General features: G+C 45.1%; 2 protein-coding genes across 7 annotated transcripts in view; both read left to right on the forward strand.

Annotated features, from left to right (window-relative positions):
* Positions 1 to 2,169, forward strand: part of QTRT1 (queuine tRNA-ribosyltransferase catalytic subunit 1) — a 64,928-nt gene extending 62,759 nt beyond the window's left edge. The window contains exon 12 of the mRNA XM_068274352.1: positions 1,691 to 2,169. Within this exon, the coding sequence (XP_068130453.1) occupies positions 1,691 to 1,748 (58 nt within the window). The 3' untranslated portion in view covers positions 1,749 to 2,169. The remainder of the gene's footprint in view (positions 1 to 1,690) is intronic.
* A 61-nt stretch (positions 2,170 to 2,230) lies between these two features.
* LOC137562723 (potassium channel subfamily T member 2-like) overlaps positions 2,231 to 26,510 on the forward strand; it is a 413,123-nt gene continuing 388,843 nt past the window's right edge. For 4 of the 6 annotated variants that reach the window (XM_068274345.1, XM_068274348.1, XM_068274349.1 and 1 more), the window contains exon 1: positions 2,231 to 2,318. In XM_068274345.1, coding sequence (XP_068130446.1) covers positions 2,233 to 2,318 — 86 coding nt within the window. In that variant the 5' untranslated portion in view covers positions 2,231 to 2,232. The remainder of the gene's footprint in view (positions 2,319 to 26,510) is intronic. The other 2 variants (XM_068274347.1, XM_068274346.1) reach the window with 2 other exon arrangements.

Consider the following 26,510-nt stretch of genomic DNA (forward strand, 5'->3'; position numbering starts at 1 on the left):
GATCGTTTGGGACCACTAGTGGACAAAAATCTGCCGACCATTCCGATCAGATTCATGAAATTGAAACAAAAATTTCCGATCGTTCATACTAAGAATCGTTTGTAAATGATTGTTCGTCAAATTGTATCTCTAGTGGCCACCTTAAAGTGTACCAGAGCTCTTATAAAGGAAATGTTTTATACATACCTGGGGCTTCCTCCAGCCCCATCCGCTCTGATCACTCCCATGCCGCCGCCCTCGGTCTTCCCGCAGCTCCGGTACCGGGTCCCCGCACTTCCGTCAGTAGGAGCCAGTCTGACGTAAGTGAAGTGCGCTGTTTGGGTATCTCTCCAGCAGGCGCTGAAAAGATACGTAGAGGGCGCACTTCTCCTGCGTAGACTGGCCCGACTGGCTGAAGGGACGTTCCCGGTATTGGAACTGCAGGTAGACTGAGGACGGCGGCGTGGGAGCAATCAGAGTGGATGGGGCTGGAGGAAGCCCCAGGTATGTATAAAACATTTCCTTTATTAGAGCTCTGGTTTCATTTAAAGCGGACCTGATCTCAGAACTTCCTCTCGGCTCTAAAAGTTAAGCAATAGCATAATAACCTTTAAAGAAAAAAACATTTCTTTGTTTCAGCTGATACAAGTCCTGCAATAAATCTGCAGTGGGTCTACTTCCTGCTTTCATGGAAGCAGACTTATTGTTAACATCCAGTGATTTCAAATGAGCTTATCTGCTGTGGCAGTCATGTGACACGGGGCAGATAAAATTACAACTTGTGATTAGACACAAATGAGGGAGAATTACACAGGCTAAACTGTCTAAATACATACAGGGTGCATTTCTCTATGCTTTCCTTCTGACCTGTGCAAGAGTTCAGGTCCACTTTCATTCTGTCTCCCTTCTCCTCCATGCTGCAGCAGTCTTCAGCTTCTGGTCCTTTCCATGCTCATTATTCCTTCTCCCATATCTTCTATTTCACTCTCTTATCGCTTCAATCATTCCCTGCCATTTAGCCTCCCAGTCTCTCCTGCTCCCCATAGCAACCAGTAAGCTTTCAGCTGTCCTTTCCCACAGTCCAGAGTTAGACATGAAGCACAGGTTCTTATTGGTGAGCATTGAACGATGTCGCCTGTTGCACACTTTTGGTCCACGCTCCCTCATCCTCTCCCATTATTCTCTGTCCATTCTTCCTCTGTCAGATCCCATCTTTCTCTCTGTTCTCTCATTATCACTGATTGAGGCATATCAGCCATTATCCAGCGCCAGTCATCCCCATTCCTCCTGACCCTCCAGGCTTCCTCCTCTCTCTCAGCGGAATACTAATCCTGCATGATTCTCACTTTCTCCCCTCCACATAAGTGTGTCTCCTCTCCTCATACTCTCCCAGAATAACAATTTCTAGCTTCACTTTCACACTTTTCCTCTCTCCCCGCAATCACCCCTCTCTACCTTTCCCTTCACCAGTCTCCTCTCCCTCCTTCCCTCCTGTTGCTCTCTGTTCCCCCCTCCCCTATTTCTCCACTGAGTCGCTTCCACTCAACTGTCTGTGAATAAAAAGCGTTTAGCTCTTGGCTCCACCCCCCCTCCCCCTTCCACTGATTGAGAATTTACTGTGCTGAGGCTGTACATTAATACCTCTAGAGATATATATCTCTGTGTTCAGCTCAGAAGCTGGGCAATTAGTACCTTTCGTACTCTGTTGCAGGTGCCACCGGTCACCCTTTCTGCAGGCATCTCATTCTGGAGGAAAACATTCCATCTAGGCAGCTGTGCAGTGTGTAGAAGAATGGAAGTGTCCCCCCTATAGTTCCTATACTCTGTGGATGTTACACTTTGATGCAGAGTGCCGAGAGCCTTGAAACAAGTTTGACAGCTATGAGATCTGGGTCTGGCGATCCCTGGCGGTTTTCAGTCGTTGCTTCTTTTGTTACCCCGCAGACTTCTTGAAGTTTTCTTCTAGCCTGGAATGAATGCAGCTGCAACCTCATTAGCCCTGCCTCTGCCAGAGCTCCAATCCCCATGTGGTCTCCTAGGTAGGGTGCCGCTACCCACCCCCTTGCCTCTCTCAATCCAGGATTGGCAGCGATCGCCCAGCAGGTGAACTGCTCCCACAATATAGGAGGTGATAGGTGAACGCTGCTGCAGATCATTCTGGAGAGATATGGACACGCTCAGCTGAGGGAGACGGAACTCCGAGAGGGAATTCGGCAGGCAAAGTTCCGAGAGGGAACTCCAACAGGTGATACCATGGAGCTGGAGAAGGAGGTGCAGCCGCTGCCGCCGCGCTACAGGTTCCGCGACCTGCTGATGGGAGATTGGCAGCAAGACGACAGGTAACAGGGGAATGGGGACATGCTCAAGCCGTGAATGAGTTAAAGCTTGTTTTAGTAACGTAGCCACTGCGAACGTGTGTGCTGTAACCCAGGGGAGTAACTAGAGGGAAGCAGCTTATGGGGGCCCCCCGAACTACTAACCTTCTGACCCTCCAACGCAGGAGTCCATCCTTCAGATCAGCTTTTTTGTGACTACATGTCAGTGTGAAGGTCCTGATGACCACACTTGTTTTATGACCCTTGAAGGGCTGTGAGGGTTAACAGTGGGGATCGAGGAAAGGGGTGTAACATTGTTGGGGCCCCCATGAAAGTTTTGCTTGGGGGGGCACATGATTTGTAGTTATGCCCCTGCTGTAACCCCTAGCAACCAGCAATCAACCATCAGATCTAGCAAAGTAGAGGTACAAAGTCTTTGGACCGGTGCCCCAATGTACGAATGTGTTGAACTATCCTATTAACGTAGGTAAAAAAGGTTAGGTTAGGCATTAAGAGGAGAAGTTAGTGTTAGGCTTAACACACACCATACAATCTTGGTTGTTCAATCTTACCACTTTCATGTAGTATAAGAGCTTATCCAATCAATCATTCAAGGTATTTTCAATCTGTTAGCCCTTATACTACATAGATTTGGTAAATCTGTACAACCAAGATTGTATGGTGTGTGTTGAGCCTTAGACATTAGGAGGGGGGGGGGGGGGGGGTTAGTGTTATGCATTAGGAGAGGGGGGTCAGTGTTGAGCTTTAATTAGGAAGTAGGTTAGTGTTAGGCACTAGAAGCGGTAGGTTTGTGTTAAGCATTAGGAGGGGGGTTAGTGTTAGGCATTAGGAGGGGGGTTAGTGGTAGGCACTAGAAAAGGTAGGTTAGTGTTAGGCACTAGAAAAGGTAGGTTAGTGTTAGGCACTAGAAAAGGTAGGTTAGTGTTAGGCACTAGAAAAGGTAGGTTAGTGTTAGGCATTAGGAGGGGGGGGAGGTTAGTGTTAGGCCGGGGGGTGGGGGGGGGAGGTTAGTGTTAGGCCGGGGGGTGGGGGGGGGAGGTTAGACAAGGAAAGGTTAGTGTGAGAGTAGGAGACAGGTAAGTCAGTGTAATGTATGTTGGTTCGACCATATAGGGCAATTCGACAGACAGGAAAATAATGGTAATGTAGGTTACTCTGACAATGTTGCCTATTTCGTTGTTGCACCCCAACCCCCCAAAGAAAAGAAAAAACATTGTCAATAAGTATAGCATCTGCATACCTCTGTATCAAGACTTATGCTATAATTTGTGCTCGACTGGCATGAAATGGTTAAACGTGTCTTGTACATACTGATTAGGGATTCATTGCTAGGGGTGACTGCACATTCATTCCTCGCTGGGTTATTAAACTCTATTAACACAGCGCTGGGGGGAGACTTGCTGCCGGCTTCATTGTCAGTAGAGGAAGGAGACAGATGATGTGCACTGTGAGCCGGGGAGACCAGTCAGTCGCACAACAGGTCTCTGTGCTGCAGTGAGATCAGGGCTAAATGTCTTCTGATTGGTTAACCAGAGTGCACCTTACATCACTGCGCTTAGTGTTGTCATTAGAGTTCACCTTTGGGGGTCTGTCACATGGAAACATGGAGAGCTACGATGCATGGCTGTGCAGCTACAAGTGTCTGCTGGTGTGACATAGTTCTCCGCAGCTGTATCGGGTAACATTAGCTATTATTATTATTTAGTATTTATATAGCGCTGACATATTACGCAGCGCTGTACAGTGTATATATCTATATATCTATATCTATATATATATCTATCTTGTCACTAACTGTCCCTCAAAGGAGCTCACAATCTAATCCCTACCATTGCCATATGTCTATATTATGTACTGTAAGTACTGTAGTCTAGGGCCAATTTCTTTTTAGGGGGAGCCAATTAACTTATCCGTATGTTTTTGGAATGTGGGAGGAAACCAGAGTGCCTGGGGGAAACCCACACAGACACGGAGAGAACATACAAACCCTTTGCAGATAGTGCCCTGGCTGGGATTCGAACCAGGGACCCAGTGCTGCAAGGCGAGAGAGCTAACCACTACGCCACCGTGCTGCCCTTTATTGCTACTATAGACCTTTCCGTTCGATCTAATCCATCGGAAACAACATGGGAGCAGCGTTGGCTAATTTTGGTTTTGGAGCTGAATTGTACAGTTAGCTAACTGAAGCCTAGTATACACTTTCAATTATGATTTGCCAATCACTGATCAGTTTTACTATCTCCAGGTAGTACAAGGGTTTACCTAAACAATCTGCTCTTAGTAATCATTTTTTTTACCTTCACACGACAGAGGTGGTATAAGTGGTCAGTGATTGGCCAATCATAATTGAGTGTGTACCAGGCTTGGGCCTGGAAAACCCCCCAACCGGTGATGGTCGATGTCTTTTTTTTCTTTAACTGAAAGTGAACCTCCAGACTAAAAATCGACTCAGCAGCACTGTAAAGGCTTGGGTCTTGATTCACAAAGTGGTGCCAACTGTTAGCACGCATGTGAAAACCCCCTTAGCACGTCTAAATGATCTTTTCGCGCGCAAAACTTTATGCGCGCACTGCACAGAGCGCAGAGCGCTCCGCGCAAAGTGCCCATTAAAGCCTATGGGACTTAGCGCGCATAGGAATTTGCACGCGCAAAACTTTGTGCACGGTACTTAGCGTGTGATCTGATTGAGAAAACCGGTGCTAACCTACTTAGCACCCTGGTTAGTGCGCCTAAAGACTTTAGACGTGCTAAGTAGGTTAGCACTGCATAGTGAATCAAGCCCTTGGTGTTTCTTTAAAAGTTTCACAGCATCAGAACTTTGTTTCTCTTATACAAGCCTCATTTTTAGCTGCACAGAAGAAAACTGCCCAGACTTTTTCCCCTGATGCTGTGCAAAGCATGATGGGATTTTTGATGTTGTTGTTCTTGTTCTGCTGTTTTGGTGCAATTTTTTTTTTCACATTTTGAATTTGACATTTGAAGCCTAGCGTGTGTAGCTGGGGGGGGGGGGCTAATCAGGACACAGGATAGTTGGAACGGTGTCTCCTGCTCCTTGTCACCTCCTTTCAACCAAAAAGATGGCTGCCCCCATGACAAAGATGGCAGCCCCCATGAATCACAAACATTTGTCTGTTCTTTTAAAACGGGGTGGGTAAAAAATTATATTACCTATCTATTCTAATTAACATAACTAATGTAACTTGATGACAGTATGTTTGTTTAGGCTGAAGTTCCCCTTTAAGCTGGTGTAAAATATTCAGTTATCCTCTTGTGGTGCTGAGAAGCTGGGAACAGTTTGTTCATTGGGCTTGATTCACTAAGACAAATAGCATAGCATGCCTTATCCGAGTTAACACACCGTATCAGAGATAACACGCCTTATCCAAGTTAACCCACCTTATCTGAGATAACATGCCTTATCAGAGTTAACACACCTTATCAAAGTTAACACACCTTGTCAGAGTAGCATAGTGAGCGCTACGAACGTATGCCTACTAATTGGCAATGACGAGAGCTCCACTCATCCTGCCCTGAGCCCCTGGGGGTTCGTAGCGCTCGCTATGCTACTCTGATAAGGTGTGTTAAATTTGATAAGACTTGTTATCTCTGATAAGGCGCGTTAACTTGGATAAGGCATGCTATTTGTCTTAGTGAAGTAAGCCCATTGTCCACTTTTTCCTTTATCAGTAGGCCACAGTGGGCAAAGCACCGCCTCCTCCTGGCTCTGCAGGAATTATTGGTTTGCTTGTGGTAGTGAGACCTCTGGAACGGTTTGTCCATTGTAGCCCACTTTTTCCTTATCAATACTCTGGCTGCTGTGGGCAAAGCCCCGCCTCCTCCTGGCTGTGCAGGAATTAGTGGGTTTGCTTGTGGTGCTGAGACTTCTGGAACAGTTTGTCTATTGTAGCCCACTATTTCCTTATCAATATTGGCTACTGTGGGCAAAGCACTTCCTCCTCCTGGCTCTATGGAAATTATTGCAACAGGAAGTTTTTAAAGGGAAAGTCCAGTTTTGCTGCCTGTCCTTGAATCAGTCCCGATGCTTAAAATGATTATCAATGGGTAGCATGGTAACATAGTGCATAGCACTCTTGCTTTGTAGCATTAGGGTTTAAAATCTGTGCAAGGACACTATCTGCATGGAGTTTGTATGTTCTACCCATGATTGCGTAGGGTTTCTCTAGGTACTTTGGGTTGCTCCCACATCCTAAAAACTAAATCGTACATAGAAAGAGAATGCTGACTCACCCAGCAGCACCTGCAATTCATTGTCCCAAAACATACAGATAAATTAATTGTCCCCTCTAAAAAAAGCACAAGAAATAAAATAAAATGTAAACTGTAGCCCTCGGAGAGATACATAGAGAGCGCACTTCTCTTCTGTCAGACTGGCTGTAACTGGGTGAAGTTACTGGACCCGGTACCGGAGCTGGAGTAGGCTGAGGACGGCAGCGTGGGAGCGATCTGTGGCGGAAACCCCAGGTATGTATAACTTTTTATTTTATTTTATGGTCTCTGGTTTCCTTTAAAGGATACCCGAAGTGACATGTGACATGATGATAGACATGTGTATGTACAGTGCCTAACACACAAATAACTAGGCTGTGTTCCTTTTTTTATTTCTCAGGTATCTAAGTGGCTGGCTCTGTCCTGACCCAGACAGGAAGTGACTACAGTGTGACCCTCACTGATAAGAAATTCCAACTATAAAACACTTTCCTAGCAGAAAAGTGAGAGCAAGGAAGAGTTAAAAAGGGGAATTTCTTATCAGGGAGGGTCACACTGTAGTCACTTCCTGTCTGAGTCAGGACTGAGTAGTACGTACCTGATATTTAACTCTTTCAGGCAGGGAAAGAAAAAAGTAACACAGCATATTTATTTGTGTGCTTGGCACTGTACATACCCATGTCTATCCCATTATGTCACATGTCACCTCTGGTATCCTTTAAACGCTCACCTGTTCCAGCTTCATAATCACGTCCCATGTGGCTGCCATGTACAGCACTGGCACATGTGGGATGTCACCGCACACCACGTGGTACACAGTTGAATGGTTACTAAGAGTCCCGAAGCAGTACAAAAAATACCTTGTCTCCCAGAATGCTCTGGGGGGAGAATTCCGCATAGCTAATCAGCCTACACTAAACATCACTGGGAGGGTCGGGCTACATTATAGGAAGTGTTTCTGATGCTGAAACCAGGAAAATTACTGTAAAAAAAGGGTATCCCAAATAATTTACTGCATTCTACTACATGTCACTACAGGGCCTCTTTGAAGCGGACCTAAAAGCATAACTTCCTCTCTGCTCTAAAAGATAAGAAACAGCATAATAATCTTTAGGGCCCGATTCCACCGCATCGCAAAGAAACTGCAACCAATTCACGTCAATAGAGTAGTTTCCATTGACACGAATTCAGTGGCGTAGCCAAGGAGCTGTGGACCCCGATGCAAGATTTACATTGGGCCCCCCCCAAGCACTATATACGTAACAATTGATATGGCGCGCCAAAACCTGCCAATGGCAACTACAGTGTCAGAGGTGCAAGAAGGGGATGGGGAGCAGCTTGTTAATGATTACCACTACTAAGTATCTATAGAAGAGATTATTATGAGCACAGGACCAATAGAGAGATAATACTGCAGTTGAGGGAGGGCCCTTTGGGGCCCCTCTGGCCCAAGGGCCCCGATGCGGTCGCAACCTCTGCAACCCCTATTGCTACGCCCCTGCGAGACGAATTTAACTATGCGATCCGGTGCAAGGGAAATTACGGATAGCATGCTGCAGTTTTCCACAGTATGCATCCAATCCCCATAGCCGCCAACGGGAAGCTGCATGACGCCACATCCTGCGGGGGGATGCGAGGCAATGCGGCAATCACCTCGCATCCACCACGCTAGTTGAAACGGGCCCTTAAAGAGAGTCTGAAGCCTAGCAAAAATAGGTTTTTACTTTAAAAATTTGTTTAAAGAGTAACTCCAGTGAAAATAATGTAATAAAAAGTGCTTCATTTTCACAATAATTGTGTATAAATGATTTAGTCAGTGTTTGCCCATTGTAAAAGCTTTTAAATCCCTGATTTGACATTTATTACATGGTGACATTTTTACTGTTGGCAGGTGATGTAGCTGCTGCTTGCTTTTTTGGCAGTTAGAAACAGCTGTAAACAGCTATTTCCCACAATGCAGCAAGGTTCACAGACAGGAAACTGCCAGGAGTACCACGGTCCTCAGTGTCTTGTGGGAGGGGTTTCACCACAATATCAGTCATACAGTGCCCTTTGATGGTCTGTTTGTGAAAAGGAATAGATTTCTCATGTAAAAGGGGCATCAGCTACTGATTGGGATAAAGTTCAATTCTTGGTCGGAGTTTCTCTTTAACATAATTGCCCTACCTGAAACGCTGCATCCCCGCGGCTGCAAACTCCATAAATCACCCCAAACTCCCTGGGGCACATTGTGGGGCTCCTTCCTTGTAGAGGCAGAGCTTTGGGCTGTAGCTCTGCCTCTACTGGTGTCAATCAGTGCTGATCGTTGCCCCCGCCCCTCTGTCGTCCTGCACTGAGAGGGGCGGGGGAGAGGCGTTGATCAGCACGGATTGACGCACATGAAGACAGAGCTACAGTCCAAAGCTCTGCCGCATTCCAGGACCAGGAAAGTCGTGGATTTTTGCCCTGGGAGTGTGGGGTGATTTATGGAGTTCTCAGCCGCGGGAATGCAGCTTTTTAGGTGGGGCAATTATATTAAACAGGTTTAGTTCTAGGCATCAGAGTCTCTTTAAAGAAAAACATTTCTTTGTTACAACTGTTATAGGAAGCAGACATAGGGTTAACATCCTGTGTTTACAAATTAGCTGCTCTGTGGAGGTATCCAGCTGATACAGCTGAGAGATCAAATTACACTTGTGGTTAGTCACAGATGAGGCGGATTTAGACAGGCTAAACTCTCTAAATACATACAGGGTGCGCTTCTCTCTCTTTTTCTTCTGTCCTGTGCAAGAGTTCAGGTCCACTTTAAGGTATTTTTACGTAAAGCTGGGGCAGCCATGGCCAGGGATTGGAGAGTGCTCTATATTTAGATTAGGTAGACGTTCAACTTTCAGCATTTGGTGACTTGGGCCGTCCTCCTGATCCCGTCTTCACTGATCCAGAACGATTACACAGGACTTGGCTGCAGACTTTTCATATTTCACTGGCTGCATCTGTTTCAGGTCAGTGGCCCGCTAGGTAGTGAAGGAAATCCCACTCTCTGATAAGATTGCCCAAGGTAATCCTGCAAAACTCTTTCTGTACTAAAATGTTATGAATAATTGTCTTTCTGATTTAATTTGCAGTTACCTAAGAATTTACAAAACTGACTGAAAGCTGTAATTGTGCTTCTGTGTAGCCATGACAACCAGAGTACACATTTCCCAAAACCGCTCATCCGGCTGCGGCAGTAATTAGCTGCACAGTAAGAGCCCTCGAAATCTCATTCTGTCCGACTGCAGTAATTTACTGACCACAGCAGAGCCCAGAGCGGGCCATACATTACTCGATATATGGGAAGATCGATCATTAGACAGATCCCTCTCTGACTGAATCTGATCAGAGAGGGATCTGTTACCTGCCCTTATGCTGCAGTAATTTTCAATAAATTTCAGTATAAAACCTATTGGAAATTGTCCTCGTTCTGCCCCAGCCTGTATCTCCTGTCCCTCCGCATAATTCAGAGCCGAGAGATATGTAGAGAGCGCATTTCTCTTGCGCAGACTGGCCGCAACTGGCTGAAGTTACAGGACACTACTGGAAGTGGAGAAGACGGAGGACGGCGGTGTGGGAACGATCGGGGCGTATTGGGCTGGAGGAAGCCCCAGGTATGTATAAATCTTTCTCTCGGCTCTGGTACACTTTAAAGGCTCACCTCTCTGCCAGCACAACTTCCTAGCCTCCTCCGGTGTTTGCTGTCACCGTGAGAGCCTGTGCCATGTCACTGGGTGCATGTAGTGACTATGGATGATCAATGAGGTGCAAATACTTCCGAAATAATGCAAATTTTTATGCATATATATTCAGTTTGTAAATGAAACAATTTAAACCCAGGTTTAAATTGATTGGTACATTTTCAAACTGCATAAATTTGCATAAACTCAGAAGAATTTGCATCTCTCTGATCATCCCTAGTAGTGACATCCCAACATACGCCAGTGTCACGTGGAACACGCTCTCGCAGGGATGCTGGACTCCAGAGGAGGCCAGAAGTTGCGCTGATGGATGGATGAGCCTTTAAAGCAGCAGGGAAAGCCATACTATCCCAGGGAAAAAAACCCACATATGTCAGTTGATAAATACTTGTTCTACTTACAAAATATATGTATTGTACTGTCCACATTTTGATTTCAGTGAATTTTATATAGTAAATAAAGAGGAAACTCTTCCAGGCATTTTCCATCTTTACTGCGTCTGACTGAAGCCAATCCTGATGTCATTTCCTCCCTTACTCTTTTTGGTTTCTCTTAGAAACTGCACTGTCATACCTAGCTTGTTTTGTAAACACGTGAGCACAGCATGGATTTTATTTCAGCAGCTTCTGCAGTGGGTGAGGTGTATTTTCCTTCTCAGCCTCATGGGGGAGGATAAGGGAAATACACCAGGTGGGTAGATAACAAGCTTCCCTGTCTTTGGCAGTGTACTAGAAAGGAGCCAGGCTGACTGAAATAAGATTCATTACAGCAGAAATATTTATGACTATATTGGAATGCTTGCAATGCAGGGTCAGGATTTAGACTACATAATAAACACTGAGCCCGATGGAGCCCTTGTGACAAAGTTTTGCACCATTCCTGATTGATCCATTCGTCCAATTCTGACTGGAAAATGATCAAGGGGTGATTACAAGGCTATGTTGTGGCACCAATTCTCTTTCGATTCGAATAAATTATCAAATCAGATGGTTGATCGGCCTGCAAAATCAAGGAATGTATGGGCACTAGAGATCAAAACTAGAGATCAAAAGCTTTTTTTCTTCCTCTGCCTGAAAGAGTTAAACATCAGGTATGTAAGTGGCGGTTCCTGTCTGAGTCGGGAGGACTGGGTCGAACTACAGTGTGACCCTCCCTGAAAAGAAATTACAACCATAAAACACTTTCCTAGCAGAAAATGGCTTCTGAGAGCATGAAATAGATAAAGAGAGTAAATTGTTCATAGATTTTAGCTCTGGCATACGTCAATGAATGTGTCATTGAGCAAAAACAATAAAACAGTAAAAACTTAAAAAGTAGATTTAAATAAAAAAATGAAACTGTGGAATATCTTAAAAAGTCATTTTTTAGGAGGAGGAGGATAGATACAATTGTTTCATTCGTTTATTTTCACCTCTGGTGTCCGTTTAAAGTCTATATCAAGTCTCCACTGCAGTTCACACTCATTATAACGTGTGATAAGCAACTCACCACTGTGAATCCAGCCTAAAGGAAACCTGAGATGAAGAACACATCAGGATCTTTGCTTGCCTGGGTCTTCCCCCAACCCCCTGTAGTCCGTCTGGCTCATTGGATTCTGTCCAGTCCCCTCTGTTGTGCTGCTGTGAGGCGCATTATGTGCAGGACACTCCCAGCCACAGTAGTGTGATCTGTGGCTGTGCACAGGAGGAGCCGTGACTGGGCCAGTTCAGGAATTATTGGGCCAGACTGCGGGATAACAGGGGGCATCGGACTGCAGGTTAGGGTATAAATCAGAGAGAAGTGATATTGGGGGAAAGGTTGATAATCAGGAAGAGTTTGAAATTGAGGGTGGAATCTTAGAGTTAGGCATCTGGAATGTGATTAGAATTAGGCATTAGGAAGGGGTAAGGTTTGGGGGGAGATTAAGGTTAGTTGTCAGGGAAGGGTTAAACTCAGGGGTAGGATAGGCTTAGCTGACGGAAAGGAGTTGATGTTGGGAGGAGGTTAGGTGTCAGACAGGAAGGGATTTGGACTGGGAAAAGGCTAGGCGTCAGGAATGGGTAAAGGTTAGAGGGAGAATAGGATTAGGTTTTAGGAAGGGGTTAAAGAGAACATGTAACCAAGAATTGAACTTCATCCCAATCAATAGCGGATACCCCCTTTCCCATGAGAAATCCTCCTTTTCACAAACTGATCATCAGGGGGCTCTGTATGGCTGATTTTGTGGTGAAACTCCTTCCACAAATTATGTCAGCGCCTCACAGCACTGAAGTACTGGCATCACACTGTGGGAGCCTTGTTGCATTGTGGGAAATAACAGCTGTTTCCAACTGCCAAAAATGCAAGCAGCATCTCCTTCCAGTGACATTACCTACCAGCAGTAAAAATGTCACCATGTGATAAATGTCAGAATGTAAATCAGGGAGAGGAAAGATTTTACATTGAACAAACACTGACTAAATCATTTATACATAATTATTGTAAAAATGAAGCACTTTTTATTACATTATTTTCACTGGAGTTCTTCTTTAAGGCTGAGAGGAGGTTATGGTTAGGCACCAGGGAGAAGTTAAAATTAGCGAGAATGTGAGGGCTAGGCATGAAGGGGAGGTTAACATTAGGGAGGATGTTAGGATTAGGTATCAGGAATTGCTTAACAATATGTAGGAGGTTAGGTCTCAGGAAGAGGATAATGGAATGGTGAAGGTTATAACTAGAGAGGGATTATTGATGGGGGTGGTCAGGGTTATCAAGCTAATCAAGGAGGGAGAAATGATTATACCACCACCATACACTGTGTCGCGTACCCAGAGTACCCAGCAACCATACCGCTGATGCATGGCGTCTGTGTCAAGCCCAGGGGTGCAGAAATGAAGTGTACCCTCCCCCATTCCAGCAGCACATTCAGCTCGCTAGATTGTGCCGTACACGATGTGACTTTTATCTAATAACTGCACACAGCTTTGAGATCTCACCAGCAGAGTCCCCCAGAGATAACAGAAACTGTGAAGTGGTCTAAATGAAATCTGCAGTGAGCTGAATGCAGAAACAGTCATTGCTGACTTTCATTATAAAATAGGCTGCTGTGTTTACTTGTGCTGATCCTCTGTCTCTCCTGAATGACCTGTATACAGGTCCTCTGTCTCTCCTGAATGACCAGTATACAGGTCCTCTGTCTCTCCTGAATGGCCAGTATACAGGTCCTCTGTCTCTCCTGAATGGCCAGTGTACAGGTCCTCTGTCTCTCCTGAATGGCCAGTATACAGGTCCCCTGTCTCTCCTGAATGACCTGTATACAGGTCCTCTGTCTCTCCTGAATGACCAGTATACAGGTCCTCTGTCTCTCCTGAATGACCAGTATACAGGTCCTCTGTCTCTCCTGAATGGCCAGTATACAGGTCCTCTGTCTCTCCTGAATGGCCAGTATACAGGTCCCCTGTCTCTCCTGAATGGCCAGTATACAGGTCCTCTGTCTCTCCTGAATGGCCAGTATACAGGTCCTCTGTCTCTCCTGAATGGCCAGTATACAAGTCCTCTGTCTCTCCTGAATGACCAGTATACAGGTCCTCTGTCTCTCCTGAATGGCCAGTATACAGATCCTCTGTCTCTCCCGAATGGCCAGTATATACAGGTCCTCTGTCTCTCCTGAATGGCCAGTATACAGGTCCTCTGTCTCTCCTGATTGCTGCTCCTTGCCACTGGGATGAGTGGTGTAACTGTATGTAAAAGGGGAGAAAAGGAGCTCACTGATAGTGTTATAACGTTAAATGCAAATCAGTGTCCATGACCTAACGAAGACGCAAGGCATCAAAACGCGTTATCTACACAACGGCTAACGGAGCTGGCTACTTGCACGGCACTATTCGGTACACCGGCTGCAGGAGGACACCATTGTGGAAGGACATTCACTGTGGAGAGATGAGCTTTTTTTCACTTATGAAATGTATGTGCATATGCATTTACGCCCTTGATTTGCATTAAATGTTATTACACTATTGGAACGCTCCTTTCCTCCTCTTACTTTTACATGTCTCTATATACCCACGGCAAACTCGGGATGTTCACTTGGTTGGTCATTTTGGGTGGTCTGAGTATTAATTCTCTTCAATGAACATGACAAGATGGTTTCCACACAGGGGCGTAACTAGAAATCACTGGGCCCCCCTGCGAATATTTGGATGGGGCCCCCCCCATAGATGCCAAACAATCGTAATGGGGCAGCGTTTCACTGTAAATTAATTGTAAAGTGGGCAGCATTTCACCAGACAATAGTAATGTGGGCCAGAAAATCGTAATGTGGGCAGAGTTCACCCGAAAATCGTAATGTGGGCCAGAAAATCATAATGTGGGCAGAGTTCACCAGAAAATCGTAATGTGGGCAGCAGTTACCAGAAAATCGTAATGTGGGCAGCAGTTACCAGAAAATTGTAACGTGGGCAGCAGTCACCAGAAAATTGTAACGTGGGCAGCAGTCACCAGAGAATTGTAACATGGGCAGCAGTCACCAGAGAATTGTAACGTGGGCAGCAGTCACCAGAGAATTGTAACGTGGACAGCATTCACCAGACAATCGTAATGTGGGCAGCGTTCACCAGAATATCGTAATGTGGGCCAGAAAATCGTAATGTGGGCAGAGTTCACCAGAAAATCGCAATGTGGGCAGCAGTCACCAGAAAATCGTAATGTGGGCAGCAGACAGTCACCAGAAAATGCTAATGTGGGCAGCAGTCACCAGAAAATGCTAATGTGGGCAGCAGTCACCAGAAAATCCTTATGTGGGCAGCAGTCACCAGAAAATGCTAATGTGGGCAGCAGTCACCAGAAAATGCTAATGTAGGCAGCAGTCACCAGAAAATGTTAATGTGGGCAGCAGTCACCAGAAAATCCTAATGTGGGCAGCAGTCACCAGAAAATGCTAATGTGGGCAGCAGTCACCAGAAAATGCTAATGTGGGCAGCAGACAGTCACCAGAAAATCCTAATGTGGGCAGCAGTCACCAGAAAATGCTAATGTGGGCAGCAGACAGTCACCAGAAAATCCTAATGTGGGCAGCAGACACCAGAAAAAAAAAATGCCCCTGTAAAAAGAAAAAAAACACAATTCTCCTGTGCACTGCAGCACATCTCCCGCGCTGACAGGCAGAGTGCAGGGCTATGGCAAGATGGCTCCCGAAGCCCTGTACTGGAGACACAAATAGTCTCCAGTGCAGGGCTTCGGCAGCCATCTTGCCGTAGCCCTGCTCTTCCTGCCGGAGGAATATGCAGGCTGCTGGAGCGGGGCTGCAGGGAATGAACTGGCGCAGCGTCTATTAGACGCTACGGCCAGTTGAGGTCCAGAATCGGGCGGGCGGCAGCGCCCCCCCCCCCCTCACAGTGAGCGGGCCCCAGAGCGGCCCCGGGCCCCCCTGCGGCTGATGGGGTCGCATCCCCGGTAGGTACGCCGGTGTTTCCACAAGTTTTCTGCTGGCCCAAACCCCCTACCAATTAACTAAGTACTGGATGCTTTTTCTGCATTTTCTGCCGTCCAAGACCAATTCCGCTTTGAATTTTTCTCACCCATCAACCTAAAATACCTGGAATTTTGCATGGATAGTAAATGATTTTGAGGCCTGGAACCGACTAGCAGCCCTTTTCTAAGCACTTGTGATTTGAAAAGCTCTTTCAAATGTAATGTTACGTGCGTAATCCCACTTGAGGATGGGATTTTCAAAAACTCCCCTATAGTATTACATTAACAAGATCTTTTCAAATCACAAGCTCTTAGAAATACGTTGCTAGTGGTCCCAGGCCTGATAGAGAATAGTTCATAGGCTGCTAAGTTGATCTTTCTGTAGTAGCAAGAAGTTTTGAATCAGGATGATACCATTTGTTGGTAAACTTAGAAGATAAGCAGTAAGCTTTTGGCTATGAAGCCTTCATCAGACTGATTCCTGTATACTGAAGAAATGTAGAATACAGCTTATATACACTAGGCATTGAAAAGGAGATACATTGTTCTGCAATAAATGTCATTGGATGCCTAATTACAACACCAAGAGGGTCCCACAGGGATGCTAGCTAATTTATGACAGCTAATTGATGTCATAAATTAGCTACCATCCCTGTGGGGACCCTCTTCATGTTGTAATTAGGCATCCAATGACCTTTATTGCAGAACAATGTATCTCCTTTTCATTGTCTAGTGTATATAAGCTGTATTCTACATTATGTAAGTATACAGTCTGATGAAAGCTTCATAGCCAAAAGCTTACTGCTTTTCGTGTAAGTTCGCCAATAAATGGTATCATCCTGATTCAAAACTTCTTGCTTTTACTGATGGCTAACACGGTACAACACTCTACTGCTTCTACTGTCTGTAGATAGAGATGTCTACAATAAATAAATCTTCAAACTCTTGTAACGATTGGTGTCAGCAAGCACTGCTATTTTGATTATTGGTGATCTGCAGTATCACCAATAATACAGATGCTATACCTGATTATATGGTGATCTGCAGAATCACCAATAATGCAAGTATAGGGTGCTTGGTACAATAGAGTATCTCTATAGGGCACAGAGATACAACCTCCAGCAAGCTGGAACAGCAGACAACAATAATAATATACAGTGTAAATTCAAGTCTGTGGAAATATCCACCACACTGTAATTCCTCAAAGGTGTGGTTACCTCTGAATGGAAACCCTGTGTGTGAGATCCTCCAAAGGACGGAGTGGAGGATTCGGGCCTCTAGCAGCAAGGGTTTGCTAGTGGCGGTCGTCTCAAACAGGCAAGCCTCTGATAGAACCCTACAGTGGGAGACATTCCACTGAAGGGAGAAAGGTCAGACAAAATGAGGTTCGGCGACAGATCAGGCGGCAGCAGTACAGAAACGTGAGACAAGAGAATAGTCGAAAACCAAGCCAATAGTCGATAACGGTACGGGCTGGCGAAGTACAGAATCAGGAAGCAGAAAAGTAGTCAAGACAGGCACAGAATCATACACGATAAATCAAACAGTATAATATGTGTATATATTGGCGATAAACCAATATATAACAAAATATCAGAGACAAGGCTGACTAGGTCTGAGTGCTGACACAGGGTATCGCAAACACAGACGAAGTGTGACTGAAAAGCACTTCCTTATATACTGCCTGGGAGAGAAGTCTCCACCCCAGGCAGCAACCAATCAGAGCAGGCTAAAATGTCAGCTGACCTCCAGGTCAGCTGACACGCTTTCTGAGAGTATAAAGGCGTGTCTGTCGTACCCGCACGCCCCCTAGAGGCAAGATGGCAGAGCCCTGGTGAGCAGCATGCTGGTGAGTTTGGAGCAGAGTGCTCGGACGGGTTTGCGCAGCGGATGTGGGCGAATTTCCGCATCCCGCTTTGGAAATGTCCGCTTGCCGGATTGGATGCGACCATATTTCCGCAATCCATCCGGCGTTGCGGATTTTTTCGTTACAACTCTATATATTTTTTTCTTATTAAAAGGAAAGGTACCCTGCCTGCATATCTCGCTTGGATATTGAACTGACAGTATGCTGGATTGTAATCTTATTGAACGGTGGATTTGAATGCACTTTGCAGCTATATCAAGATGACTGTGCACTTCTTGATGCATTATCTGTGCTTTGCTTGCTATCTGCTGCTTTTGACTGCGACTGTATTTTCAAGTACTAGTCGGGACTCTCTTGGCATATTTGCCCAGTTAACGATGCACAATAGAGGCCTCATTTGTATCTTGCCTGCAACTTTTCTATCCTTCAATGGTTGAGTGTGTATGGGCTGGTTGAATTTTGTGATCGGGGGTTCTACGGTGGGAGGTGGGTTTTGGGAGGATGACATGCTGAACGGTTGGCTGTTTTAGCTTATTATATCTTTGTATTCAATAAAGTATGAGTATATATTTTTTATAAATTGTCTTTATTGGTACACCCCCACACTTTACATATCTTCCTCTGTGATTTAAACATAAGGTTATTAGTACCTACCCACATGGAATCCCCAAATTGAAACACTTTATCCACTACTACAGTATATCTACGTCGTCTGTGACTTCATCTAAGCCACGAGGACGTAGATATGTCTTGTAGCAGAAGCAGTGCTGTGCAGGATTGGGCTTACTTCTGTGCAAAACCTCTGGCACTGTCTGCTACAGCACTAATTGGTGAAAGGGAATATATGTTCCCTGAATCAATAACATTTATTTTTACCATTAAAAATGCTTTTATTTTCTCAGTTCATAGTGAAAAATACACACTGTGGCATTATTTCAGAATCAAATATCTTCACCATAAATTGTGACAGGAACATAATCTAAGTTTTGTGATAAAGGGTAGAAATAGCCAAACAAAATTTGTGTTTTCGATCTACAGTAGCGCTTTTTATTTCTTAACTGGAATTGTTAAAATTGAGAAATGTTTTTTTCTATTTTTCCTTCTTTTTCACATTAAAATGCATAGAAAACAAAATTGTTCAAGGGAAATTGCCATACAATGAAAGCCTAGTTTGTCTTGAAAAAAAAAGATATATATTTCATTTAAGTGTCATATGTATGGATGAAGTTATTGCTGATTAAATAGGGACATAGCTACATGTCAGAACTGCTCTGGTCCATAAGGGGGAAACAAGGTCTGGATGCAAAGTGGTTAAATCCAGAACAAAGCTTGTATTGTGATCAGAGTTTTGTTTAAAACCTGCTCAGGCCTTGGAAATGTCCTCCTGAATAATCTAGTTATTTGCTGTGAAAAAAGCTAACTTGTCTTTCTACTAAGAAATTGATGAGCAAGGCGGTAAGGAATGTTGGGTTGTGTTCCAGATCTGAAAAGGAAGGAGATTGATCTGTGGATGTATGAATGGAGATGTTATTAGCAAATTCTGCCAGAGGTAATAGCGTTTCCTAATTATTTTGTAACAAAGAAAAACAGCAGAGATATTGTTCAGTAGTCTGGTTATTGTGTGCGGTATTGCCTTGTGGTTTGTGGGTGATAAGTTCAAGGCATAGATCATTTGGTATTCAGAATATCCAGATAGCTCATGGAAAGTATAAGGGGCTAAAAGAAACTGAAATGCCGTTCTAATATAAAGCAACGCCGTCGCTGAGTATACTTTTCCTTCTTTAAAGTGGATCCGAGATGAAAAACTAACTATAACAAGTAACTTGTCTATATATCTTATCTAAAGTTTAGATCGTTTACACAGCAAATCTAGCTGCAAACCGTTTCAACAGTTTATGAATATTTATTCCTGTGATACAATGAGGGCAGCCATGTTCTGTTTGTCACATTACACACAGGTAAGCTGATAGCATCTCCAGTCCTCAGCCTGTGACAAATTCAGTCCCTTCCCCTCCTCCCTCTTCCCCTCTGCCTCTGAAATCTCTGGCTAGTAACCACCTCCTCCTTCTGCCCAGACTGATCTCCCATAAGCCCTTGCTACAGTGCCAAGGCACTCTGGAAAAGCTGTGGGCGAGGCTTGTTTACTTTATAGGGAATTAGAGTATTAAAACAAAACAAAAAAAATATTTGGCTTGAGGAATACCCTATAAACTATATGAAAGGAACACCATTATGCAATGAGTAAAAGTTTAACTAGGATCCACTTTAACCACTTCCCCTCCCTCGGACGAGTATCTTTGTACCTGCAAAATCCCTCTATGCCTCACAGGGACTTAGATACTCTTCCCTTGCTGCCGCACTCCCGCGCTCGTACTCGCGTTCGTTCTCAACGCTGATCGTTAGAGGGGAGATCAGTGAAAGGCAATTTGCAAGTCCCTGTGTCAATGATAGCCATTTTTTTCTTATTATTCTTATTAAAATGCAGTTAGAATAAAATAATTTGTAGCAAAAAGTACCACTCAAAGAAAGCCTAATTGGTGGCGGAAAAAACAATGTCTAGATCATTTCAGTGTGATAAGTACTGATAAAGTTATTGGTGAATGAATGGACGCAGGACTGAAATTTGAAAATTGCTCTGGTGTTTAAAGAGAAAAACCCTTGGAGGTGAAGTGGTTAAACTGAAGGTATTTGCAATAATTATGTGAGAATTTGAAACTGTAGTTTCCCATGATGCATTACTCCTAAATATGCAAATCCTCTCTTTATGCTCTTGAAGCCAGGCTTACATCCAGAACCGCTGGTGTATAGCAAGTCCACAGCTTATAACTTCCTCAACAACACAACAGGCATACACCCTCAGTTTTAGACTTTCTGGTCATCGTTAGGGATTAATGTGATTAATGTGGCTCTATGGTATAGGGCTTGGATAGTACTACAGAATAGCCAGATAGCTCATGGTACTGGTTCAAGGCCCATCCTCAGGCCTGGATTTTTATCACAGAAGTCTATAGGCACGGATTTTCTGGTACCCTAGACTTAGCCCTCCACAAACCCCCTGCAGAACCTCACCACAGGCATGCTAGCTGGCCCTGATGTCATCTCTCCCTTACTTTCCGTTAGTGCCCATTAGTATTAGGTAGCCAGAAGTACCCTCAACATAGTAGATAGAGGTGCCCCCAGATATTAGGTAGCTACATGTGCCCCCAGCTGAAGAGAGATCTCCTCAGTGGAATGCCCAGACCTGGATGAGTAACCTCATTTACACTTCGCTCAGGATTCTGAGTAGGGTAGGAGGGAGGCTCTTAGGGGGAGGGGAATGAGATGCCTTTCCATCATCGGGTGCCTGTAGGCACATGCCTACAGTGCCTTATGGTAAATCTGACCATGCCTATCCCATAGAGCCACATCAACCTCTGGCACACATTGATGAAGATCAGAAAGTCTGAAACAGGTTGTATGCATGTTGGGTTGACGTGGATCTGTAAAATAAGCCGGTTATGAGCTGATTTCATTGCCTCCTGACCCCGTGATTTCCTTGCCTCCTGACCCCGTGATCACTGTGAGCCAATCACATTGGCTTACATTGATGACGGGGTCAGGAGCCAATAAAATCAGCTCCTGACTGACTCCTAGGGACGGCAGAGCGAGGGGGCTACAGCAACGGGAGAACAGGGATAGCAGCGGGTCAGTGCGGCGTGACGTTCAGAGCTGTGGAGTCCGTGTTGAGGTCCGAGTCCAGGAGTCAGAGTCATTTTGGGTACCTGAAGTCGGAGTTGGAGTCGGTGGTTTCATGAACTAAGGAGTCGGATCATTTTTGTACAAAATCCACAGCCCTGGTAAGTATTAGACTAAGGAGTCAGAGTCGAGGAGTCAGAGTCCAGGAGTCTGAGTTGAAGGTTTCACAAACTGAGGAGTTGGAGTCGGATGACAGCCCTGGTGACGTCAATAAGCACCATTTTTTCAAACCAGCAGTCTGGTCCTTAAGGGGCCAGAGACTGCTGGTACGAAAAGGGTTAACATGCGCCCGTTTTGAATGTATACCAGTCTACTTACAGCTCTATAATTCATGAACAGAGCTCTGGGTCATCTGACTTATTTTCCAGAGGGCGGGTAAAATACAGCTTTAATCGCAGATATTGTCTTTCCTGTATTAGTTCTGTTCTTATTAATGCATAAGCATACAAGCGAGAGAACGCAATGTTTCTTCATTTTATGGCTGGGACAGGCGGTTTGCGGAGACCTTTCCAGAGGTAGACAGTATTGTCTGGTAGTGGCGCGTTACGGTTATTAAGCTTGAATTGTTTTTCTCTGTTTGTACTTGTTTACTTGCACTGCGTCCTACACTAACAAAAACTGAGAAAAAACTGCATTAAACAAATGAGAAAGAATGGGAAATTAGATGATTTTTATTTTTTAAGTCATATAATACAAGCAGGGCTGTATTTAAAGAGAACCCGAGGTGGGTTTGAAGAATATTATCTGCATACAGAGGCTGGATCTGCCTATACAGCCCAGCCTCTGTTGCTATCCCAAACCCCCCTAAGGTCCCCCTGCACTCTGCAATCCCTCATAAATCACAGCCACGCTGCTGACAAACAGCTTGTCAGAGCTGGCTGTGTTTATCTCTATAGTGTCAGTCTGCTGCTCTCCCCGCCTCCTGCAGAACTCCAGTCCCCGCCTGCATCCCTTCCCTCCCTGCTGATTGGAGGGAAGGGACGGGGGCAGGGACCGGAGCTATGCAGGAGGCGGGGGAGCAGCTGAGACTGACACTACAGATGTAAACACAGCCTCACAGCACTGCTGTGATTTATGAGGGATTGCAGAGTGCAGGGGGACCTTAGTGGGGTTTGGGATAGCAACAGAGCCTGGGCTGTATAGGCAGATCCAACCTCTGTATGCAGATAACATTCTTTAAACACACCTCGGGTTCTCTTTAAGCCAAGGCCCCATAGGCCATGGCCTAGGGCACCACAGGATCAAGAGCGGGTGAGCAGCAGGCTATACTAGGGGGAAGGGAAGGGTCACCTTGCTACTTGTACTGGAGGGAGGGGGTCATCAGGCTATCTACAGTGGTTTGCAAAAGTATTCCACATTTTGTCACATTACTGCCACAAACATGAATCAATTTTATTGGAATTCCATGAGAAAGACCAATACAAAGTGGTGTACACGTGAGAAGTGGAACGAAAATCATACATGATTCCAAATGTTTTTTACAAATCAATAACTGCAAAGTGGGGTGTGCGTAATTATTCAGCCGCCTGAGTCAATACTTTGTAGAACCACCTTTTACTGCAATTATAGCTGCCAGTCTTTTAGGGTATGTCTCTACCAGCTTTGCACATTAAGAGACTGAAATCCTTGCCCATTCTTCTTTGCAAAACAGCTCCAGCTCAGTCACATTAGATGGACAGTGATTGTGAAGAGCAGTGTTCAGATCTTGCCACAGATTCTCGATTGGATTTAGATCTGGACTTTGACTGGGCCATTCTAACACATGGATATGTTTTTGTTTTAAACCATTCCATTGTTGCCCTGGTTTTATGTTTAGGGTCACTGTCCTGCTGGAAGGTGAACCTCCGCCCCAGTCTTAAGTGTTTTGCAGACTCCAAGAGGTTTTCTTCCAAGATTGCCCTGTATTTGGCTCCATCCATCTTCCCATCAACTCTGACCAGCTTCCCTGTCCCTGCTGAAGAGAAGCAACCCCAGAGCATGATGTTGCCACCACCATATTTAACAGTGGGGATGCTGTGTTCAGAGTGATCTGCAGTGTTAGTTTTCCACCACACACAACGTTTTGCATTTTGGCCGAAAAGTTCCATTTTGGTCTTATCTGACCAGAGCACCTTCTTCCACATGTTTGCTGTGTCCCCACATGGCTTGTGGCAAACTGCAAACGTGACTTCTTATGCTTTTCTGTTTTACAATGGCTTTCTTCTTGCCACTCTTCCATAAAGGCCAACTTTGTGCAGTGCACGAATAATAGTTGTCCTATGGACAGATTCCCCCACCTGAGCTGTAGATCTCTGCAGCTCGTCCAGAGTCACAATGGGCCTTTTGACTGCATTTCTGATCAGCGCTCTCCTTGTTCGGCCTGTGAGTTTAGGTAGATGGCCTTGTCTTGGTAGGTTTACAGTTGTGCCATACTCCTTCCATTTTTGAATGATCTCTTGAACAGTGCTCCGTGGGATGTTGAAGGCTTTGGAAATCTTTCTGTAGCCTAAGCCTGCTTTAAATTTCTCAATAACTTTATCCCTGACCTGTCTGGTGTGTTCTTTGGACTTCATGGTGTTGTTGCTCCCAAGATTCTCTTAGACAACCTCTGAGGCCGTCACAAAGCAGCTGTATTTGTACTGACATTAGTTTAGACACAGGTGCACTATTTTTAGTCATTAGCACTCATCAGCCAATGTCTATGGGCAACTGACTGCACTCAGACCAAAGGGGGCTGAATAATTACGCACACCCCACTTTGCAGTTATTGATTTGTAAAAAAAATGTTTGGAATCATGTATGATTTTCGTCCCACTTCTCACGTGTACACCATTTTGTATTGGACATTCACGTGGAATTCAAATAAAATGTATTCATGTTTGTGGCAGTAATGAGACAATGGCCTCGATTCATAAAACTGCCTGCGAGCGGGGAAAGTCGAGCGGGGAAACACCGCTGTCGGTATTTCCGCCTTCAGGGTGGTAATTCATAAAAATTTAGCTACTTGTGATATACGTGCGGAGATACTCCGCTGTAGGCAGGCGTTAGGCTGTCGGGAGACGTGCGGAAACAGGGGAAGCAGGCGGAATCCCTCCGTGCGGTGTTCTCTCTGCAGCTGCTTGGGAGGTCTGTCCCATTCACTGCAACGGATTCCGCACGCTTCTCGCCACATCAGAGGTAGCGGTAATACCCGTCCGCATACCGCTACCTCTAATCTTTATGAATTGACATTTGTTACTGTTGCTGTGATAATCACCGCGCAAGGCGGTGATTGATCACTCTGCTCGCAAATGTCGGCTTTTCATGCGGAAAAAGCCTTTATGAATGCATATTTTGGTGTGTGGTCGGTAAAGTGAGCGTTTTTTTGCATTTCCGAATGCGGGAATGCTTTATGAATCGAGGCCAAAATGTGGAAAACTTCAAGGGGGCCGAATACTTTTGAAAACCACTGTATATGGCAGCCTCGGCTCTTGACTTTCGGACATTATTCCTCTGTCCTTCCAGAACCTGTATGAGCCAAAACCAATTCCGGGTACAACCCCCCCCCCTTTTGTACTTGGCAAAATCAGTTATTCTGATTCTGTCTATATGGAAGGGGGGGGGGGGGCAGGGTCATCTGGCTCCTTATACTAGAGTGAAGGGAGGGAGGGGTCAACACGATACCTATACTGGAAGGAATGGGGTGGGTCATCAGTCTACCTATACTGGAGGGGGAGCGGTCATCTGGCTATCTCTACTGCAGGGGGGGCAACTAATGACAGTAGCCTTGGGTGGTAAAGAGTACAAATTCGGCCTTGTATTCAAGTACATATTATACTTGTTCATTTCTGAATAGTGTACTGGCTAAACCCCCATACACGCTCAATAGTGGTCTTTTATGCAGCACAATTATTAACCTCCTTTGCGGTATGCCCGACACTGTGTCGGGCATACCGCTCTGTGGCCCCCAGAAGTCCCCTATAATAACATTTTTGTCCCAAATGACTGTAAACCCTATAGCTAGAACTAGGCAAGCTAGTACAAGTGTCGGGCACCCGCTGCTCCCCTGCAATCCCCCCATTAATACATTACCCAGCCTGGATCCAGCGATCGCGCAGCCTCCCCGCACAGCTTCGGTCTCTCTATGGGGAGGATCGGGTTTGCGCATGACGTCGGCAACGTCATGTGCGATCCTCCCCATAGTGAAGACCGGAGTTGTCCGGGGAGGTTGCGCCGATCGCTGGATGCAGACTGGGTAATGTATGAACAGGGGAGCGGCGCGGGGGGAGGGGGGGGGGCATTTGTACTAGCTAGCCTAGTGTTAGCTATAGGGTTTTCAGTCGCGGGATTTCTGGGGGGAACAAAATGGCAAAACCTCCTGAGCGACGTAACGCTCAGGAGGTTAAACAACTTTTTGTTGTGAAACAAGTTGAAACAACCAAAAAAAGTTGTTTGCTATTGTTCAAACAACTGATAGGACTGATAAGACGTCAATCCAACAGTTGGATAAAAGATCGCTGTTGAGTGTGTGTATGAGGCTTAAAGAGACTCTGTAACAAAAATTGCATCCTGTTTTTTATCATCCTACAAGTTCCAAAAGCTATTCTAATGTGTTCTGGCTTACTGCAGCACTTTGTACTATCACAGTCTCTGTAATAAATCAACTTATCTCTCTCTTGTCAGACTTGTCAGGCCTGTGTCTGGAAGGCTGCCAAGTTCTTCAGTGTTGTGGTTCTGCTATGAACTCCCCCTTCCAGGCCCCTCTATGCACACTGCCTGTGTGTTATTTAGATTAGAGCAGCTTCTCTCTTCTCTCTTATCTTTTACAAGCTGGATAAATCGTCCTCTGAGCTGGCTGGGATTTCACATAGTGAGGAATTACAGACAAGGGCAAAGCTGTTTGCAGGAAGAAAAGAGCAGCCTGAAACTTCAGTGCATGAGAACAGGGGGAAAGAAACACACAAATGATCTCTTGAGATTCAAAAGGAATGCTGTATACAGCCTGCTTGTGTATGGATGTATTTTTCTATGTGTGGACATACTGTACATCAACCTACTTCCTGTTTTGGTGGCCATTTTGTTTGTTTATAAACAAACTTTTTAAAACTGTTTTTAACCACTTTTAATGCGGCGGGGAGCGGCGAAATTATGACAGAGGGTAATAGGAGATGTCCCCTAACGCACTGGTATGTTTACTTTTGTTTGATTTTAACAATACAGATTCTCTTTAAAGCACAATTAAACCCAGCATTTCATCTTTGCTCTAAA

The sequence above is a fragment of the Hyperolius riggenbachi genome, chromosome 3 (assembly GCF_040937935.1).
Source record: "Hyperolius riggenbachi isolate aHypRig1 chromosome 3, aHypRig1.pri, whole genome shotgun sequence".
Taxonomy (NCBI): Eukaryota; Metazoa; Chordata; class Amphibia; order Anura; family Hyperoliidae; genus Hyperolius; species Hyperolius riggenbachi.